Raw genomic sequence first — 22989 nt, forward strand, 5'->3', positions numbered from 1 at the left:
TAGAAAAGATTTTATTTTAAATGGCACTTTAAGATAGTTAGCGACACCTGAGGGCCATGCCCCTAAAGCTACTGCCCTAGGCATGGGCACTCAAGTGCATATATATATTTACATGACCCTGCCCCCCCCCCCTCCATGTCTGTATAGCCTGCGGTGTTTTTCTATTTGACAGGCAGACAGCAAAAAGTTTAGAATATTAAGTTTCAATCCTATGGTGATTGCCTGCAGGCAGTGGTGGATTAATGAGATGTGAGGACCCTAGGCTTTAGCAATTTACAGTTTGGGGAGATTAGTCACCCCAAAGAAGAGGCGATATATAGCCGGGCGACTAAATCTCCCCAAACTGCCCCCCCTCGTGGGCTAGAGTGTAAATCGCTAAAGCCTAGGGTCCGCACATCTCATTAAATCGCTGGCGGGATGGCACTCAGAGTGCTTCGTTTTTCAAAGTCGCCCAAACTTTCCTCGTGAGGCAACTTCGGAAGATGAAGCACAAAAATTGCCATCCTGCCGCCGATTTACATTCTAACTAATGGTGGCCATACACGGGCAGATAAAGCTGCCGATATCGGTCGTTTGGACCGATTTGACAGCTTATCTGCCCGTGTATGGGGGCTTTCGACGGGTCTTCCCGATCGATATCTGGCCACGATATCGATCGGGAAGGTTGGATTTTTACCCGACCGTCCCGTCGGAGCCGCTTGGCGCATCGTAATTCGATCGTTCGGCCATACGGCCGAACGTTCGAATTACCCCCGATATAGCCATGCAGTTTAGTGGCATATCGGGGAAAGATCCGCTCGTTTGGCGATGACGCCAAACGAGCGGATCTTTAAGTCTATGGCCACCTTAAATCTGAGCGTGTGTCTCCGCCCTGAATAATAAGAAATGAAGACCAATTGCAAATTGTCTCCGAACGTCACTACATCATACTACAGGTTATCCCAAAAGTGAACAACCCCTTTAAAACGGAGTTTTCTCGATTCTCACCCTTTGATAAATACACTACTATAAATACAGTCAGCTTTTTACACTGTTTGCTACATATACGCCTAGCTGTACCTTACTACGCCACTATAGAGACTCTGCACTGTGGCTCACCCTCATCACCGCTCTGCTGACGTCAACTTTTTAAAACATTCTTTGAAAGCGCGCTCCCGTTGTCTCCCGTAACTCCTGTGCACGTTCTTACTCTCGCGCTCCGTTGCCCGCGTGACCCGGAAGCAGTAGTCCCGGGGGAAGCTGCGCAGAACCAGAAGCTTCGGCCCAGCTGGCGGCCTGGAGCCCGGGGTCTGAGTGCAACCCGGGACCGAGCGAAGTCCTACCGGAACCTCGTAGAAAGCCGTAAGTAACTTTACTAGAGCTAAAAGATCGTTTGCTGTACACTCAGCCTTTAATATATGGCTCATTCGGAGCCGCGGAACTCCCACAAAAGGTCCACATCAGCTAGCTGTGATCAGTTTATGTGCAAGGCTGATTGGTATAGCCAGGTTTGTTCCCCACCGAGCCGAGGTGATCAGTATTGGTGGGAATGGAGTGTCCGTGTATACCGTGGTTTTGTGATTTTCTCCTTACACAGTAAGCATTGTTTTTATACCGCGAGAAACGCTCCTTAGCAGAGATTTTAGGTGTACGACTTTCTAGTAGTTGTGTAGGAGTTTTCCTTCCCAGCACGTCACGCTTCTGCATTTATTTCACAGGGGCTCTTGGGATTTGTAGTTTTACTCTGCTGGAGAGGAGCGAGTTTAAGTTTCTTGCCCCAGAAGACCATCAGCAGTGCCATGCGCTGAAGCCTTGACTCAAGCTGTGTTGTTGTAAAGCTGATCCCTTCTCTTTCTGAGAAATGACTGTTGGTTCTATTGTAATGATTTTATATTTAGAATATACAGTAGAACCCCCATATTTGTTACATTTTTCAGGGGACCAGAATAAAAATGATGTAAAATCCCTGAAAATGTAAAATGAGGGAAATGTAGTATCCATAATATATAGGTGGGACCAAAAAACAACCATGTAAAATGTGGGTTCTTCTGTACTCTGTTTTGCCATAGATGTCCTTCCAGCTGTAGCTATATGTGCCCCCCAAATTTCTCTGCCAGTTGTAGTTTAACACATCAGTGTTGGCCTTTACTGTCATGCCAACGTTTTTGCAGAAAAAGGAGGACGCTACCCCTTGAATCACTTTTTGCAGAGTGGAAGGAAATGTAATTCTAAGCATCTTTCCACCATACAATTTAAATTGTGCTTTTTCTGAACCCTGAAACAAATGTAGCAGAAGGCAGTTCTTCTCCAGGTCTGTTCATCAGCTGGCTGATGCTACATTGTTTCAGGAGAGAGAGAGACAGTGTAAACTTAATTTGTAAGCAACTTAAAAACCACCAAATGTTTGTTATTAACGTATATTTGGAAGATGCTTAGGATTACAATTTGGGCGAAAAACTATTTTTTGGGCGGCGGACCTCTTTGAAGTCTTTATTATAAAAATTGGCAATCGTTATGTACACCTATTGAAGATCAAAATCTAGATAAGGTTTTAATTTAAATTAGGTTCTGCTGCTTATTTCTCCAGATGTAACAACGTGCTGCGTCTGAAATACATTAACAGCAAATTTACTTTGCTACATTATTAAAAAATATGTCTTGGCTTTAAAAGTGATTCTTAATTGTTAGCATCCATGTAATGTATATCAAATATGCAAGAGACAAAAAATGCATACATTCACAGTAATCACTTTATTACATGGTATAGTAGACTGCCTCGTTACTTTTTGAGGGGGGTAAACATGTTTTCATGAGGTTAGTTTTAAATGCTTAATGAAAAACATTTGCCACACTACCGTCTAAATTTGAGTATCATGGCCTTCCTCCCAGACTAAAGGTGGCCATAGACGCAGAGATTGCCAAACGAGCAGATCTCTCCCCGATATACCCACATGGAAGTGGGCAATATCGGGCTGATCCGATCGTGGGCCCTAGGGCCCAATGATCGGATCAGAATGCATTCAAAATAGGCGGTCGGATTGCAATCTGACCGCATACACGCACAGAAGCAGCTGTGGTCTGATAGGATTTTTTACCCTGCCCGATCGAGATCTGGCCAACTTTCGGGCAGATATCGATCATGGAATGCCCATCGGATAGCCTAACACACGGGCCGATAAGCTTCCGAGTGTATGGGGGCCTTAAGGGCTATTGCATGTTTTGAATAAATTGGCATTTTTGATGTAGCCTTAATTTGTTTTCAGTTTGTTCACCATAAACAAACACTTTTTCAGTTGCTTTTTATCTTTTATTTTTACTGTTTCCCCAAAATGTAAGTTTAAATTTTAATGTTTGGTTCTTTGGTGTTCGACTGGCAGCTCAGTAATCCAGGAGGATCTGAACTATTACAATATACTACATTTAGTTGATAAATATCTCTGGAGTATTGGCAACTATTGTATCAATAATGAAACCCAGGGATTCTGCTCAGCAGGGACAAAGATAACAAATGTATCATCTAAATGTATCAATTTAGAACAGTGAAAGAGTCGGCAACTACCCCCCCCCCCCCTCCCAGAGCTGCTTTAGAAGGTTCAAAATTAAACTTTACCCTTCAGTATTAGAAAAGCAGTCACAAATAGAAAGTAATTGGAAAAAGTCTTTATTTCTGGTGATCTTTATTTTAAAGAGGATCTATCATGAATCATCTCGCTGTAATAAGACCTTTTTATTAGTATAACCAATTAGCCATCGCTTCGTTTTCTGAAGTCCCCTGAAGTTGCCTCACGAGTGCCACCCCGCCGGCAATTCGCATTTTAGCTAGCTGGAAGGCATTTCGGGGAGATTAGTCGCCTGAAGAAGAGATGATTTGTCGATGGGCAACTAATCTCCCCCGAAAGCTGTGTGTGCCACCACCCTTAGAGGGGGAAAAATTCCTTCCTGTATATTTTTATACACGCATCAGGTTACCTAATTTTTCTGCGGAGTGACTTTTAGTTTTTGATTTTGGTTGGGCAGCTTGTTAATCAGATCAGCTCCCTGACCCAAGTTTTGATTTTTAAAGGGTGGTTCGCCTTTTGTTATAGAATGGCTAATTTTAAGCAACTTTTCAATTGTCCTTAAATTTTTTTTCTTCTTCTGACTCTTTCCAGCTTTCAAATGGGGGTCATTGATCTAATCTAAAAACAAATGCTCTGTAAGGCTACACATTTATTGTTATTGCAACTTTTTATTAAACATCTGTCTATTTTGGCCGTCTGCTATTTATATAGGATGCAATGCATGGTTGCTAGGGTAATTTGTACCCTAGCAACCACATTGCTGAAACTGCAAAGAGGAGAGCTGCTGAATAAAAAGCTAAATCGCTCAAAACCCACAAATAATAAAAAATATTAAAACCAATTGCAAATTGTTTGAGAACATCACTCTACATCATACTAAAAGTTATTTTAAAGGTGAACAACTCCTTTACATAATATCTTTACTCAATGAAGCTTATTTGCCATCCTCTACTGTCTCTTTCAGATTGTGGTCACTGAAGTCTGTGGTAAAAGAAAAATATTGCTCTTTGAGGATACAACTTTATAGTTCTTATTCTATCCATGCTGTGCAATTCATAGCACCTTTTTTTCCTTGCAATTCAAAAAGTCACTCTTAAAAAATAAAATTAATTCTGAGAGAATATTATAGGTCTTTCCAAATTATTATTTTTTGTTTGGTTTTTCAGTGATATAGTAAATACACGTTTATCTTTTGTATTTCATTCTCTATGTTATGTGGCTTATGGTGCATAGAAATACATTTGGGGAAGCACACAAACCTAAAGTTTTCAGAACAAAAATCCAACTGTCATTGCTGGTGACAGGCAGTTTCCGTTAAAATGAATGGCATGTTCCTTGCCAGAATTTTGCCCCCCCCCACCACCACCACCATCTGAAAACTGCCGGCAGTGAATGTTATGTGCTATGAATTGTTCATCTAAACAAGTATATACTTACCTGAAACCCCGGGCTCTATGCATAATTCTAAAAGTTAACTCAAAGTTCGCAACCCCTTTAAGCATACTGCCACATGGGGCTATTTCTCTAACTGGGTAAAAACAGAAGCAGACAAATTATCCATCTGCTCCTTTCTACTTCTGCATTGATAGGCACAGTGTTGGCCTGTGTGCAGACACACTGAGTGGAGTTAGTAGCTATAGCACAAATAAATGCGTTTCAGGCCAAAATCGGCTCCATGTGTCCACACACAGACCGTTGTTGTGCCTGTCAGAAGGAGAAACAGTCCTGTGTGGCAATAGCCTGAGAAGGTGATCTGAATTAATTGGAAGAAACAGAAGAATGTAGTGTTTAGTTTGGTACCACGCTGTACCAAACTAAAGCAATATAAGAGAATACTTTGTAATGTTCATAATTGCATAGCATACACTCTTGATTTAATTAACCATAAAACCACATAAATGTGCAAATAAAAGCCCAATGTGCTACTTAGTTTTCTAATGTTCCACTCCTAACAAACAGACAGCTAGATTAGACAAGATTCAATTAATGATGTTTTGTTAAAACACAATCTTCCGCATTTAAAGCTATTTTCTGGAACCTTTGATGCCCACAGGAAATGTTATCTGCCTTTAGAGTAAAAGTGCAAAATGTGCCTTATTTCCCCGATGTGCATTTTTAAACATCTCAAATTCTTTTTTGAATTACCATTTGCCCACAACAGTCTATTTTAGTTATAGCGTTGAGTAAAAGTCTCGCTGAAGAACAAAATGTAGTTTAAATAAATAATGTTGTATTTTAAAAGCTCTGACCTACCTCACACTTTTTGTGTGTTTTAAATGTCATCATCATGTCAGGACAAAAAATATAGGATCTATGAATCAAGAATTGGAACCTGGGGCTCTCCGTTATTTGGAACTCCATACCATAGGTTTGTTTAAAAAAACAACATTTGAACATTGTTTAAAAATTTGATTTGTCTTTCCTCCAATATCGATTTATACACCTTGGTTTTCCTCAAGTACAAGGTCTGTTATATTATTACAAAGAAAAACATAACTTTGTAGGAGATGGCCTTCCTGTAATTTGAATTTTTTTGGGAGTAGCTAGGTTCTAAACAAGGGGTTCCATTCCTGTATAGGCAAATTTGTACATCACTTGGTTATAATGTTAAACCAGAGTAAACTTGACTGAAGCTGAAGATGTAGTAGCTAATAACCTAATGGATTTTCTCATTGCTGGAGACCCCACAAAATTTGTATATAAACAAAAACAAAATAAAATTCAAAGGTTCATATTTTGTTAAGAGAAACCAGGGGTGTATCGGCCATGTAGGCACTCGAGGGCCTGAGGCCAAGGCAGCAGCTGTAAGGAGTTGGGAAATAAAAATTATGGTAAATTAAAATTTTTTCCAAAAAAACTGCTCTCCCACCGCTGCCAGATACTTCTTTACTAAATCACTGGCTGGGGTTGGGAGTAGTTGGTACCTTGCAGACTTGATGTAATGCTTGCTCGCATTACGTCACTTTTGAAATGCGCCTATGCAGATAAGGCACACTGAGAAAAATGCAGCCCTGAGAGAAACACTAACATAGAAACTGTTTTAATAAAAATGTTGAAATGTATTGCATTTGCTAAATCAGATTGATATCTGTCTACTCAATTCCTTTATAGTCTGTATAAATGTACCAGTGTAAACATAGGGAAACTCTCTTTTTCAGGCCTTTATTTATTCACATTACCTCATAGTCTTTCAGGTCCCTCAGCTGTATATTTATCTTGAAAATAGCCATGCAGGTCTTCATTTATCTCACAACTCTGATAGGTGAAAACAGACTTTATACCTGCCCCTTCCATCTGAAACACCAAGGACTCCTTCAAAATGTCAGGTTTTGGATATATCCCAGGAGCAGCAAAGAATGCAAGCTTTTCATGTGCTACAAGATGTGAAACCTTCCCAATGGCCATGAATAAGTGAGACTCTGTATTTTCTAGCCTTATTTAAACATTCATGCCTTAAACTTGCTTCTTGCCAAATGTGTGTAAGTGCCGCAGAGCTGGAACAATTTAGAGATTGTATCTGCCAGAAGCCATCGGCTTTCTTTACCTTTTTTTTTTTTCTTTTTTTTTTTAAATTTTTCTTTTTTTTGCATCGAGTTCTAGGAATAAACAAAAAGGTGATTTGAGGGAGCCTCTAAAGCAAGATGTTTTAGGGCTTTTTAGGAGTGAGTTTTTTCTTTCATGGGCAGCTTTTAAGTTTTAATATATTTGACTGAAATTGCAGAGCATGTATTACTGCTATATTAATGTTCTTGTTTAAAAATGTAGCGCATGCTCAGTTCTGCAATGAAAATAATCATTTATTTTCCTTCTGTAATTCCAGTGTTCCTGGGTTTACAGGGCTCACAGGCTTCTCATAGAAAATCTATATTGACAGCTTGGTATCTAGCATAGTTTAGCTGAGTATAACTGAGTAACAAGAACAGTAATAGAAATAGGTGGCCTGAAAGCTATTTAGCTGGTGGTGGCAAAGATTGAATCAGTAGTTCACAAAAGCAGTAATATATCTTTTTAATGTGGTGTGTTCAGGAGTGGGAGTAATTGGGAACATTTTGGAAAGTTTCATTCTCCTTTAAGATTGTAATCCCTGGATTGTAAACTCCAGTGGGGCAGGAACTCATGTGCATGATGAACAGTCTCTAAAGTGCTGCGTCAGTCCTATATAAATAAATGATAATAAGTGATAGCTGGGAGCCATTGAAAGCTCTTGCAGGTCTGCATACTTTTCAACTGAATCCCACCTCACTAGTATTATTTTGTTCTGAAAGATTATTTGGTATTAAAGGGGCAGATTTATCAAAATGTTAGAATAGATCTTGCCACAAAAAAACCCAATCCCTTTCTTATCATTCCTATGGTATTTTTAAATGCATATTTATCAAATGAATGTATGAAGTGAATTCCATTGATAAATACCATTCTAAAAATCCCATAGGAATGAATAGAAAGCGAGTGAGTTTTTCTGTGGTGAGTTCTACTCTCACATTTTGATAAATCTGCCCCTAAGTGTTTGCCATGTAGTAGCTGTCTGGTGTGTTGGTGTAGGTGAACATGATTATTGTACCCTTTTATTATAAAAGAAGTTTCAGAAACTGAGGTAAAAAATGTAACATTTAAATAAAAACTCTGATTTTTAGACATTCATTGTGTCTGGGTCTTGTTTGTTTTCCAGATGCATTTAACATTGTACTTCTGCACATTTTGGGATTGACTAACACACCGTCTTACTGCAAAAAAAGCATAGATGTAAGCAATTTAGTATGCTAAACGGTTTATTGAATTGTGGCTATTTGTGGCGATTAAATTTCTATTCAAAATACTCCTTCAGTGGTTCCCTATGTTCCAGTGCTGCAGTCAGTGGGAAGTGTTATTCACATGGAGGATAGAGTTGTGTGATCTGGGCTTTGTGTAGTGGGTGGTCACACAGCATGCATACTGCATTGATGAATTAGTCCAGTCTGTGACTGACCTTATGGCTGGTGGTAGTGCTGAGATAGGACAGTAGGAATTCAGCATGCAAGTCTTGCCACTTTATTCAGTAGGGTTTGTATCTGCTTGGCATTTTGTGATACAACACGTTTCTTACAATATAGAGTGTCACATCTTTGCAGATAAATCTGTGTTGGTTGTCTTGAAAGAAATGGAATTACCACAGACTTTAGTAAAATACAGACTTTGTGCAGTGTGTGTTTTGTGATCTACTTACTGCCTATTTGAAACTTTTCCACAGTCATAATGTGTGTGACCCACCTGAATAAGTCTAAAAATAGTGTTGCATGGCTAAACAGCATTGCTAAAAATGTGCTTGTTTAAGTCCATTGTGCTCATCTCTGCAGTGATCACTGAAGTGTATAAAATCTATTGCACAATTGCAGAGGTTAAATATTACCTGCCCACGCTAGTTACTGTTGCTATAGTTGTCCGAGGCCAGCTAATGTACAGTGGCGTGGGCACTAACACTCCAAACTATCTTAGCACCTGCACCTGTTTGCAGAGAATGGTAAGTTGAAAGCTTTCTCTGGCTGACATTGCAGGTTGAATGTATTTTGTAGTCTTGTAAGCAACATTAACTCAGATCTCCTTTTTGATACATTTGTGCTACATGTAACACTGCTTCTCACCAGTTTTGCAACAGAGATCTAAAATAGATTGTGGATATTTACCCAATAACTCAGACACATTTTTTATTTTGCCTGGTATCTCTCCGCATCACTGAGGTGAACCTGTGCTTGGTGCCTGAAAGCTATCCTGTGTTGCCCGAGCTTTAAATAATAAACATTTAAAGCGGCATGTTCTGCTAGATGTGGAAGCACTGCTTTTAAATGTGCACAAAGCAGACCAGCACAAGCTATGAGGAGAGGGATGCACAGGTAAAGAAAGGAGGGGCATTTATTAAGAAAGTGGCATGAGATCAGGACAGCCCTTTGGCAATAGAAGCTACAGCATCACTTATCATGGCTTTTTACAACAATCAACATGTATATCACTTGAACAGATCTGTTTTGGCTTTAGGGTTCATAAAGATGCACAGCAACTTTAAGTACATAGAGAAACCTGTTCAACTAGTAATTAAAAGCTTTTAGTTGCCCTTCAGTAATAATATTAGTGACACTTTAGATGCATGGCATTTTCTTTGCTAATTACTGATGTATTTTCTAATTGCTGATATGTGAACAGTACCATTGTTTGAAAAATCCTCCTACCGCATAAGTGGGCCCCACATCATATGAAATGTGAGCACTTCATTTTATGGGCAGCGCACATTAACCATTTGAGTGAAGGACTTTAAATTAAGCACCCTGTAGTTCCAAAATGAACACCAAGATCTATTGTTGCTTCCATGAGCCATTCTGTGGCTAAAAGAACTTTTCAAAGCAGCAATCTACTTATGTATATACCCATGTAAATATAGCAGAATCCACCATTAGCTTCCTTTTTGTGTAGTAGGTATAGAACATGAAGGTTTAGTCCGGTTGAGACAGCTTGCTGCCTGGTAAGCATCTAGTAGATCTTGCAAGTGGCAGGCTCATTATAATAAAAGAAGAGAAAACATAAGTAAGCAGAGTATGTGTCATTTCCTCTGTGGTAATAGATTTTTGATGGCAGTCATATATTCTAGAAGTAGAACTCCCTTCTCAAAACAACCTTTTTAAACTAGGGAATCTACTGTTCTAAATTTCTACTTTCATTTTATTGGTTCCCCACCCCCTCTCTGTTCTTTTTTTTCTTTCCTGCTCTCTCCCTTTTTTGTGTTTCTTTCCCTGTTGTGTAGTTTGTGTCCCTGTCTTCTTATCCAGCATAAATGTTGCTTGAAGTCTGACATAAGTAGTGTGGGAGTTGTATAAAAGGTCTTTTCCCACTTAAAAGAGAGAAATTTCTGTTGCTAAGGAACTTCTTAAACTGACCTGCTGCCATTTAAACCAGAGAAAGTTGCTAAGGTTACTTAAGCAGTTAGGAAAAGAATGCTAGATGTGTGAGGCACACAAGGAATTTAGTCGAGCCAAGGATCTGCTTTCTTTAGGCCCAACAGTTTTTTTTTTTTTTGCATGTGTTAGAAAAGTGGCCATCTACTGTTAAGAAATTATCATTTGCATGTAGATAATTCCAGTTGAGTGTATCCTACAGGTTGCCTTCATGGAAAACAGTATCATACAATGTTTACTTCTTTCTGCAGTTTGAATTTGGATGAAAACTAGGCTTAGAGCAATTGCTCGTGGGGTATGTTGTCACCCACAGGAAAGTTTGTGAAAATGAAGCATTTTTCACCTTAAAATATAAGGTTTTCATATCCATAAAACACGCAGGCGTATATTATTCTACTCTACATATTTTCTTGTATATTTGTATTCATGCTTGCAGTACTGAGGCCCTGGCAATTAGATGATTCCCTTATGCAGATGATGTAACATCTGCTAAATCAGGGGTGAATCCAACATCCTTCAAGAAGAAAGTCCGGGAAGCTCTCAAAACATTTGTGCTCTGGCCAGTCTGCATCATGTGTGTACATTTTGCTTATAGTTTGTTCACCTTGGGGGGGGGGGGTAGAGGATCTCTTATTCGGAAACCCTATATCCAGAAAGCTCCAAATTACAGGAAGGTCATCTCCCTAAGACTTAGATCCAATACCTGTACTTCCCCCTTAAAGGAACAATAACATAGAAAAAATAAGTGTTTTAAATTAATAAAAATATAATGCATAAAACTGCTGTTTGCTTCAGGAACACTACTATTGTTTATATAAATAAGCTGCTGTGTAGCAATGGGGCAGCCATTCAAAGGAGAAAAGGCTCCGATTACACAGCAGATAAGCTCTGTAGAACATAATGGTGTTATCTGTTATCCACTACTTAGTGCAGAGACACAAGCTGCTATTTCGGGAGATTAGTCGCCCAGCTTCATTTTCCGAAGTTGTTTCACGAGGAAACTTTGGGCGACTTCGGGAAGCAGAAGTGATCCAAATGCCATCCCACCTGCGATTTACATTCTTTTGGAGTTACTGTTCCTTCAAAACAGGGAAATATAAAATGTAAAATTGGTAATCTTCATTGTCTTTTGTGTGGGAATGATAGATTTTGTGCCACTAGGTTAGTGTGCTAAACAAGTATTCTCGAACTTTATTACCTACTACTTTATCCATATTTAGGTTTAGGTTTTCGTACAGCAGTAGTTTTTTTACTCGGGACAGTGACCCCCATTTGAAAGCTGGAAAGAGGTAGAAGTTAAAGACAAATAATGCATTTTTGTGTTACGACTAAATAATGAAGACCAATTGCAAAGGTGTCACATATTATAAGTTAACTTAAAGATGTACTCCTTGCTTGAATGTGTGTGCTTCTAATTGGTATAATTGGCTATTTAAGGCACACTCTCATTACTGACATATAGTAATTTTATCTGCAGAAACAACAGCTGTGGGGCACCATCATAATGTCATGTTAATCAAATTTCTGCCCTAGTAGAGCTACTGTAAGTGTATATGTATGTATATATATGGTCCAAACTGGTGCACACATATACAGAAACAGCAACTGCCTGGGTGCTGGTTAAAGATGCCAAATCCGACTTATACAAAACAAAAACCGCACTCACAGGAACATACAAAACTGGCGCCAAAACTGGATGTGACATCATCATAGGGTGTCAACATAACATCGATGATCATAGTGTTCAATTACCTAAAAAAGGCAAATATAGTAGTGTTCCATAGATCACACTAGACTTTCTATTTGCTTACCCCTGGAAAGCGATCGCAGCTCATAACTTATATATATAATGTGTGTGTGTGTGTGTCCAAATGTCCAACAGCCTGGAGATATATATTTTTTCTTTCATTTTAAAGGTTTCTAGGCACCTTGGAAAAACATGCGGCATGTTATCTTGGTTTAAGACTAACGCCCTAATGCAGCAGCAGAGGCTAAGAAGATTAATGGCCAGATCTAAGTAAGTTGTTTTCTTTTTTTTTTTTTTTCTTTTTTTTTTTTTTTTTACTCCTGTTTACTTCATGCAATGTGCTTTTCCGTTAAAATGTCATTTTCACCACCTCAATATTAGTTTGAACATGGCATTAAATGCTAGTGTGCACTCCATTTAGAAAAAGGCCTAATAATGAATGCCTCAATAATGAATGCATAAATAAATACTGAGTATGGCTTAGTTTACTATATTGCCCATTTTTGTAGGTTTCTACTGTTCATTCACAAAGCTTCTTAAATGCATCTCAATACATTTTTATCTGTGTAGTGTACACTTGCAGATCTGTCTCAGCAACCTATTTACTAATGCAAAGTGTTTCTGCCAATATTCTTTATTCTGGATGGAGCCTAGTCTGAAACAAATAGAGATCACAGTGGAAAAACACTGTTTCTGTGGTCCTTATCATAACAAATAATAAATGAATGCATAGGATGTCTCTTTGGAATAACTGTTAACAGTGTGCTAAAAATGAGAGCTAAAAACTTTCTCAAAAACGGACAAAAATTAAAGCCCAAATTACTGTTTTAGCCACTTGTTTATGTGACAAAGTATATGAATTCTGTAAAAAGTCTTGAATGGACTTTATATTGACTTAAATTATGAATCCTCTAAACAGCATTGCTTTGACATAGCATATGGTAGCACCCTAGCTCAACAAGGAAAGCTAAGAAACTGAGAAAGGTTTATAACAACACTTTGTTTTCATAATTTCCCAACAGAGACCATTATTTTTACTCAAATTTATTGGTAAATGTAATTACAGCAGAATCTGTGGGAACTGGCAGGTGGAGAGGTAATCTGAACAAGCAATAGAGGGAACACTATGTGAAGCATGTCTCCTTTTTAGAAACAATTACATTTACCAATCATTTTAAAATAATTGAACGTGGTTAAATTATTTTTTATTGGAAACTGGATGCTTAGATGGGCAGCAGTATGAGATATTCTAGCCTATTTCATATACAACTATTCAGAGCAGGCTTCCATATGCAGTATAAATAGTTTATATTTCCTCCTTGCATATTTACCAATATCAATATCACACCTGCACTATTTTTTTATTGCCTCGCTAGTGATCACATGGTCTTCTAAAGAAGCAATGGGTAGCTGTTGTAGCTGTCCAGATAAAGAAACTATCCCAGATAACCAACAAAACAGATTTAAGGTAAGTTGTTAATACTTCTAGCCTGTATATACAAATAGCTTGACATGTGAATGGTCATGTACAGGGTATCTTTATTTTTTTCATGCCCTTTTAGTTGTTCTGTAATTGCTTTCTCCCTACTGCTAATCTTATGACTCTAATTTTGTTTGTTTGGGGGGGGGGGGTTGTCTTTCACCTTCAGAACCAAACGGTAACAAAGGTGAAACTAATAACATCCATTCAAACCAAATAGTGATGTACTGTTTGCTGTATATCTGGAATTTTTGGTTTGGGAAATATGGAACTGAATCTGTAGATAAAGTATTACTTTTTTGTTGACCGTTTTTAAATCTGCAGCCTGGGACATTCAAAATGGTGACTTGTTTTATATTTTTATAATAATATTTTTGTCTGTTTATATAAGGTTATTAACGTTGATGATGATGGTAATGAGCTTGGCTCTGGCATAATGGAATTGAGAGAAAATGAACTCATCTTATACACTCGCAAGAGAGATTCTGTCAAGTGGCCTTACCTCTGCTTGCGACGCTATGGATACGATTCAAACCTTTTTTCTTTTGAAAGTGGACGAAGGTGTCAGACTGGACAAGGTAAGGAAAAGCTTCTAGATTTCATTGTACAGATACTGTTTTGCATAAATGGTTGAAAGATCTTCACGCATACCAAAGATGTACTGTAAAGATCTTTCTTTTAATTTATCTATTGCTATGTGATGGAAGAAATAGGATTCTTGTGTCTTATTGTATCCTCTGAATTTCTAATCAAGCCACTTAGCGTGGACACTTCCTTTATTTTTTTTAGTTTTCTTTATACTTGTTCAGGAGCATAATATATGATGAATATAAAATGCAAATTATGTTGCAAGAAAAGAGCAGGGGTTTTCATGCTTTGGTGCTATTCTCATGACTACCACTAGGGAGCATGACCCATGTTGTGGTATAATAAAATGGGAAGGAGAGAAACAGTAGCTGTCTTAAAGCAGATCCATCCACAAGTGCTGACTCCTTCTCAAAGCTCAGGATCAGGCACAAGGCACTGAGATGGCTGCCTCCACACCAATATTACAGATAAAAATTACATTTGTTGGTTCAACAATAACATTTTAAATAGTAGATACAAACAAATCCTTCAGCAGAGTTGTCCGATAGCTGCTATCTGGTTACCATCCCATTGTTCTGTTGCTGGGGGGGAGGAAGGGTTGATATCACTCCAACTTTTGCAGTACAGCAGTAAAGAGCGACTAAAGTTTATCAGAGCACAAGTCACATGACCTTAGGGAAACTGACATTAAATCTAAAAAAATCTGTTTGGCCCTTTAAAAAAAAAAGTATTTCAGTGCAGAATTCTGCTGGAACAGCACTATTAATGCGTTTTGGAAACAAAAAACCTGTTTTCCTGCCAGAGTATCCCTTTTAGATGGTTTATTAAAATAACTGATTGAGTGAGTTTGAAATACCTGAGGCATATAGCTTTGTAGTATAACAGATGTGGTTAACCTTGTACGATCTCCTTACTTTGAACAGCAGGCGCAGAAGTTACAGTATGTAACCTAATTTTAGGTTGCGCATCATTCTTACCTTTCTTATATCACCAACGCTTAGCAATCCAAGTTTATAACATCTGTTTCCCTAAATTTTTATACACAGTGTTTTGCTTTTTGCTGTTGCGGTCACAAAAATGTAGTCACTGCTAAACTGATCTGAGTTTAAATGATGCATATGTTAAATGAAAGTCTAAATATCCCTGCCATCAAGTCCTATTTTGTAAGGTTCTCTTGAAAATATTTGGATTATTTGTACTGCATGCTATCCCTATAATGTTATGTTCAGGACTTTTAAGGTTATTTTATTTATATATATATCTATATCTATATCTATATCTATATATCTATATATATATATATATATATATATATATATATATATCTCTATATATATCTCTATATATATCTCTATATATATCTCTATATATCTCTATATATCTCTATATATATATATATATATATATATATATATATGTATATCTCATTTGCAGCTCTCCCTTTCATCCAATGATACATTTAAAAAAAAGTCCAGGGTTTCAAATCAATCCATGCAAAAAAAATCTTTTTAACAAGAATGTTAATTTTAACTTAATGCTTGCAAAAGGAAGAGCAATCCAAAGCTGGGAGACTTCACTGATTGCCTTTTCTGGTAATGGTAAGTTGGGCTCCCTCTGCTGGAGGCATGGAATCATACTATCAATGCCTTCTTTGTACTGTCTGTCTTCTCTTCCATTACCATTTCTCCCAGCGTCCAACAAGAATGGGGCAGTTGCTTCTTTTTGGTAGGGCTTATTTACATTATTAATGCAAAAAAAATGAAGTCTTAGAACCACATCACTTTTTATTCCTTTCCAAACTTTTTAGTGCTTCAGTTGTTTTACAACTACTCTCCTGTATAGGACACACACTCTACCATATGTCTAAAGCTTCCTTTGTATTAATGTTTTTATAATGTTATGTATTTTTGTCATTATGTGTCCCAGCGACTGGTTAGAAACATTGAGTAGTCTACAGTGCTACGCAATATGGCGCTATATAAATACATGTTAATAATAATAATAGTCTGCAATGTTTTTGTCATCCACTGACATATTTTAATTGCACATTGAAATATTGTGTTTTTCAGGAATATTTGCTTTTAAGTGTGCCCGCGCAGAAGAGCTCTTCAATATGCTTCAAGAGATCATGCAAAATAATAGCATTAGTGTTGTAGAGGAGCCTGTAGTTGAACGAAATCCCCAGACCGAGTTGGATGTTCCAAGAACCCCTCGCACACCCACTAGTAAATGCCTTTTTTCTTTTTTTCTTTTTTTTTTAAATTATCCTTTAATGTGTGTAGTAACAAGAAAAGGACTAATAAGTGATGGTTGCCAATTTGTTAGGCACCCCATCCCCCCAGTGAATATATTCACTAATCTTGGACCCTGGCCCAGCACTGTTCTCTGAATAATGCACCAGCCTGGGGTATTTTTCTTCTACTGCAGCACTGCCATCTTCTCTAATTTGCCACACAGACTCCTTTGCTTATGGTCTCTTTAGAATATTATTACAAAGCAAGTGCTACAAATGAGAAACCTTGTTTTAATATCTGGAATATGAAACTAAATGGAACAAAATTAGCACTGGTTCAAGTGCTTGCACACTTCAGAGAATGGATTTTACAGGCAACAGTTTCTATCACTTGTATGATGTGTTTTTGACATGATGTAATTTACTTCTATTCTTCACTGCTGTTCAAATATTATTTTTTTTAATAGTCGTATATGTGTGTGTTCATGGCTTGAAAAGGAATGTTAAACTGGTTAAAGTTTTATTTAAGTATATATAGCATATTTTTACATATATTCATTGCAAAAAATATATGTAAATAGACTATATATTCTAGGGATAAAGACTTTTGAGCATGTATTACTTGCTCAAATTTCCTCAACTTCGTTCTCTCAAATTTTAAATCTGTATTCCTTTGCTTCTTCTGTAGCCCCTGGCTTTAGTGGATCAGGTGTTCCAAATGGATACCCCCGCTACCCATCCTTTGGCGAAGCATCATCACGCCCATCAAGCAGGCATCCCTCTGTGGGTAGCACACGCCTTCCTTCAGTTGGTGAAGAATCTACGCACCCATTGCTTGTCCCAGAAGATCATGTACGCGCAGGGTTACTGTATTTATCCCTTCTAAAGTTACACTGAAATGTTGTATAGCTATAGCTTAACTATATTAAGTTCTGACTTTTTTTAAATAAACTATCATAAATCTCTATTAGGGATATGTACTTAGAACAGGTGAATTTATTTTATTTGCTTTGTGCTTATATTCGTGTGCTGATATGTTTACAGAGGTTATTTAACCATTCAAATAAGTCCCTGCCCAATTACAGCTTATAATGTTCCACAACATACTAGGGCCCGACTGATCAAGAGTTAATTAACATTTTTGTTGGAGGAAACAGTAATATTTAGTTGAAGAAACAAAATTTCTTCTGCACACCACTTACTTGAATAACCAGTGTGCATTCACTTCCTAGGCTACTCCAAAGCCCAAACCTTATCCAGGGACTTTGTATGGAAGAAGCACACCTGTACACCGGCAATTTCCTTTTCAATCCATTTATTGCAGCAAAAAACAGCACAAGATTTCGGGGAGGGCCCCTTTCACCTAAGGAGGGGGGCACTCCCCGAAAGCTTGTGCTGTTTTTTGCTGCAATAAATGGATTGAAAAGGCAATTGCCGGTGTACAGGTGTGCTTCTTCCATACAAAGTTGCTGGATATCTAGATGAAGGCCATGCAAATACAAGGAGAACATACAGTACAAGCTCCTTGCAGATTGTTCCCATATCAGAGCTGAACTGGGGACCCATCTTCTGCCAAGCAGCAGTACTAACAACTCCGTCACCATACCATGAATTTCTACTTATGGTATCTGTTTGCACAAACTATGAACAAATGTACCTACATGGCTTATGGCATTAGGCAACCAATAAGCCCAGAAGCTGAATATTATATAATTTGTTAATTCACATAAATTTCCAAGTATCCGCAGGAGTGACCTTACACAGCAAACTTTGCTTAGTCCTTAAAGAAGAACTAAACCCCCTTGCTAATAAAAACCCCTACCCTCCATAGTCTCCCCCCCCCTGCAGGTGTTCACACAAGTAAATGCCCCAAAGCTGGTAATTATCCCTCATTGCAGAGTCAGCGCATTTGAGCTTACGTATGCCATCTTGTGGCACTTTGGTAATCTTCGGTCCCTTTGGCAAATACCGTGGCTTTTAGCGCATGCGCAGTTGTTCGTGACCGGAATATTGCTACAACTGTGCATGTGCCAATACGGCACTTGCTGAAGATTCCCGAATCGCTGAAGATGGCCCCGTGAGCTCCGCTGCACTGTCTGCAATGAGGGGGTAATTACCAGCTATGGGGCATTTACTTGTGTGGACTATGGAGGGTAGATTTCTTTTAAAGCTGAAACCAGCTAAACTGAAAGACCATATTTTTGACCACCTTAATGTGTTGTTCCTGTTCTCTATAATGTTTACCATGAACAGCCATTTTGCTTCACCACACCTCCAGACATCAGACCATGCACCCCATACTTATTTGTGTAGTAGGACTGTCAGATTTACAAAACAGGTGTGAGTGTTGATAAGGTTTTTAGAAAGAGAATGTAGGTTGAAGTTTAGTAATAGGCCAGATCTACAAGAACCAGCAACAAATCACAGAACATATACTAAGCAAAAAGAAAAACTAAGCTACAGGGCTGCCTTGTTTAAATTATTTAGTACTTTAAAGCTAAAACATTTTTGCAAATAGCTGTTTGTTATTCATGCTCTGCTATATAAACTTTCTTAAATCGAGTTAATGCCTGGAAACAATGGCAACTTTCTGTAATCCCATACAATACCAGTAAACCCAACTACATGTCAATTGGTTGCTAGAAAGAAGGTGTTGACTATGCTGCTTTTTGTATACAGCAATAGAAATATTTCCAAAGAAAAAAATAAATGATCCCTTCTCTATTGAAAACACACTTGAATGGGGCTCTTGACCTTTGGATATGCCTGTGTTTTCACGTATACTATTCGGATACAACCTTTACAGCATTACATGATAAATGCAATAATTAAACACAACTCCTCATAACTATCACATTTGTTAAGTATTTTTCATGATATAGCAAAATTGTGGATTAACATAAACTATAATTAGTTAACTGTGTTCATTCTACATTTTCATGATTGGTTTTTCTTTTGCCAGGTGCATACATATGTTAACACTTCTGGAGTACCGGAAGATCAGAAATCGAGGCCAAATGCTCCACCTGCTCAGGAGGTTCGTGTTTCCAACCCTGAAGGAATCGATAGTGACGCTGAACCTGCTGTTCCTGAGAGGGATCCACAGGTTATTCTTGAGCCAGATGGAGTGAAGTTTGTTTTAGGACCAACACCTGTTCAGAGACAGTTACTGGAGAAAAATAAACTGGAGAAACTTGATCAACACCAAGCTAGTGTAAACAACGATGGAAGCAGTTGTCCAAATAATACAGAATTGGACACTGGTTATGACAGCGATGAGCGCAGAGAAATTTCCAGCAATAAAATGGTGTACGAGAATTTGAATGGATTGTCCATTTCATCATCTGGGCTGCGAAGGGGACGGGTGGTACCGCCCATTTCCACCGATATCCAAAATGTAAATAACTCTGCACAGAGGAGAACTGCCTTGATAAACTATGAAAATTTACCATCCCTTCCTCCAGTCTGGGAAACACGGAAACCCAGCAGGGAGGAAGATGACTCGCTAGGACCAAAGACTCCATCCTTAAATGGTTTTCATAGTAACTTAGACCCAATGCATAATTACGTGAACACTGAAAATGTAACTGTTCCATTGAGTGCTCACAAAGTAGAGTTTTCTAGACGTCGGGACTGCTCACCAACAGTCTTCAATTTTGATATAAGGCGCCCTAGTCTGGAACAAAGGCAGCTTAATTACATACAGGTCGATTTGGAAGGTGGCAGTGACTCTGATAATCCCCAGACTCCAAAAACGCCGACCACTCCACTCCCACAAACACCTACGAGACGTACGGAGCTATATGCTGTGATAGATATCGAAAGGACTGCTGCCATGTCAAACTTACAAAAAGCACTGCCGCGAGATGATGGTACGTCTAGAAAGACCAGGCATAATAGTACTGACCTACCCATGTGAGCCTCAAGCACACGACTTCATTTTGCACCTTTGAGATATTTCTTTTAAAAAAATCCCATCTTATACACTAACACTTTTATAGACTTAAATTTACATGTGCCTTTGTCTAAAGGGAATTGATGTAGAGCAGGTACTCCTAAAATAATTTTATCACTACAGTAGTGATATGTACTGTATAACTGCATAGCTGCATTTTTGTGCCTATTTAATTGAATAGACTTGCAGTGGTATGCCAGTTTTAAAGTTATCAAAAGAAGACACTTGCCTTTAATTATTTACATCTAGACTGTTGCCATTTAAAGCTGCAGATGCATTTTAATTTTGTGGATGTATGCAGTATGAATGTGTTAAATATATACAGTATGTATTTTTATACTAACATTTTTTTTATAATGCAAGATATTTGCCAAATATTCTCACCAGCATTTTGCATTGTGGACATTGGTATAAGTGTACATTTGCTTTTGACCATGTATTAAAAAGTGCTCTATTACAGCCGTGCAACATACTGCATTCAGGCAAGCGTGTTGCTTTTGCACGCAAAGCACTATTCAAGCTATGTTCCCAAAATGTCCTCCTGCATCAAAAAGTCCATTGCAGGAATTGGGGTGCAAAGGATTCTAGATTTTACATTTTTACATGTTGGGGGGGGGGGGGTGATGTGAGTTACATTATGCCTGGGCTGCATTTATTAAATGCAGATATTTACAGTTGTATAAAGGCCAAACACTATTTCTTTTCTGTTATCCCATTGTATTATATTATAAGATTACTGTATGTTCTACTTTAAACTGCAAAGTGTTTAATTTTTTTTCCTACATAAAAGTATATAAATAGCAACTTTTGTATAAAGGTAGTGTAGGCAATATTTGAGTTTCCTTTTTTAATAATGAAAAAGGCAATGTGCATTGCCAAATGTTATATGACAACTTTTCTAAAGCAGTCTGTTAGGTTAATATCTGCACTAAACATTCCATGATGCCATGTTACTATTGAGCCCTGCAGGGGTGACAGTTCATAGGCAACGCAATGTAGAGCAGTGGGTTGCTGGAAACATTGCACTGCAGGGCTCAGCATAAAACATACTATGCAGAAACATTATCTACATTAAATGTTCTTGATTTGAACACTAGCCTTTAATTTAATGTGTTTGGTTTGCATTTTCAGATATTGACATTGCCTACCAGATGTTCATTTAAAATACTCATTATATATAAATATATTTTGATATTGACAATATTGTCACTTCGTTGGTGCCAACATCATTTTTGTAGCATGGCAATAAAATACTGATTTACACAAGGCTGTGTTTTGTCTTGAATGTAATGCATTAAAGTATAAAAAGTTTTCAGTATGCCTGTTTTTCCCATATGTTGAACCCAAACATAAAAATTACAGTGTTCCTTTGTATATAAAATACACTGTGGCAACAAAATTGTGCACCCACTCCTCTGAAAACAGGAGGCACGTGAAACTCAGGTAAGTATTTAACAGTTAGATTTACGGTGCTCTGATGGCTATTTAATATCAAAGATTTAATTGACCACATATCATCACTAGTCAATCAAAACGCATCTGACTGTACAATGATTGTATCATGCACTGTATGTGGTTGTATTAAACAGACTGATAGGGCGCTGCCATTGATAAGCTTGTTCAGGAATCGCACTGGCCACTTAGCCAGGTTTGACTGTATAGTTAATCCATTATCCAGAAAGCTTCAACATATAGAGGGCCATCTCCCATAGACTCCATTTTAATCAAATAATTCAATTGTTTAAAAAACAATAAACCACAGTACCGAAAAGATTCGGCCACGATCTGACGGAATTTTTTACCCTGCCCGATCAGCATCTTGCCGACTCTCGGCCACATATCAATCACGGATGCCCATCGGATGGCCCCACACATGGGCCAATAAGCTGCTGACTTGGCTGTTGGCAGCTTTTATCGGCCAATGTATGGGGGCCTTAAGTGTCAAAGCAAAACAAGGGACCCAGCCACTCCCATAATTGACAGAGTTAAGGCAAAGACTGTATGCAAACAGTATATTGAGGGATGGAGTTTTACCTTTGCACGCACTGGCTGGGTTTATAAAGCATACCTCCCAACATTTTGGAAGTAAAAAGAGGGACAAAATTTTTTTTCCGCACGTAGCACAGCAAATTTTTTGACCACACCCCTTTCTGTGGCCCCACCCCCTAATTACCATGTTCGGTTTTACAAAATTTGGCAGGTTATGAAAGTTTGAAAATATTTCTCCTTATCTAAACTGTGTTTTTGTGTCTCAAAATTGTTACAAAGTATCTTATTTTCACCTGTTAGCTGTTCTGGGCTCTCTGCTAAAAGCCAATTAAGTGAGAAACTTTGATTCTTTTTCTGGCTGTTCAGTGCAGAGAAAAGAGGGACTTTCCAGTACAAATGAGGGACTGTGGGTTGAGCTGTCAAAAGAGGGACTGTCCCTCCGAAAAAGGGACAGTTGGGAGGTATGATAAAGTGTAATTACACAAGTAGAAAATGAAGATTTCACTGGAGAGCTTTTTTAGTGAAACAGTGAAGACGT

General features: G+C 38.1%; 1 protein-coding gene across 2 annotated transcripts; it reads left to right on the plus strand.

Annotated features, from left to right (window-relative positions):
- The first annotated feature begins 1295 nt into the window (after window positions 1-1295).
- Window positions 1296-21728, plus strand: frs2.L (fibroblast growth factor receptor substrate 2 L homeolog). Of its 2 annotated transcripts, NM_001087328.1 has the most exon segments (7): window positions 1296-1341; window positions 12376-12476; window positions 13583-13674; window positions 14078-14264; window positions 16344-16499; window positions 17196-17359; window positions 19470-21728. In NM_001087328.1, coding segments are annotated over 5 exon segments (1530 nt in total). In that variant the 5' UTR covers window positions 1296-1341; window positions 12376-12476; window positions 13583-13608; the 3' UTR covers window positions 20427-21728.
- The last annotated feature ends 1261 nt before the right edge of the window (window positions 21729-22989 follow it).

This window comes from Xenopus laevis, chromosome 3L, assembly GCF_017654675.1.
Source record: "Xenopus laevis strain J_2021 chromosome 3L, Xenopus_laevis_v10.1, whole genome shotgun sequence".
Lineage (NCBI taxonomy): Eukaryota > Metazoa > Chordata > Amphibia > Anura > Pipidae > Xenopus > Xenopus laevis.

Coding starts and splice junctions, on each gene's coding strand:
- frs2.L (XM_041584975.1), top strand. CDS start 15,809: ATGCTTGCAAAAGGAAGAGCAATCCAAAGCTGGGAGACTTCACTGATT. Junction 16,500..17,195: donor AACCCCTCGCACACCCACTA/GTAAATGCCTTT, acceptor CTTCTTCTGTAG/CCCCTGGCTTTAGTGGATCA. Junction 17,360..19,469: donor TGCTTGTCCCAGAAGATCAT/GTACGCGCAGGG, acceptor TTCTTTTGCCAG/GTGCATACATATGTTAACAC.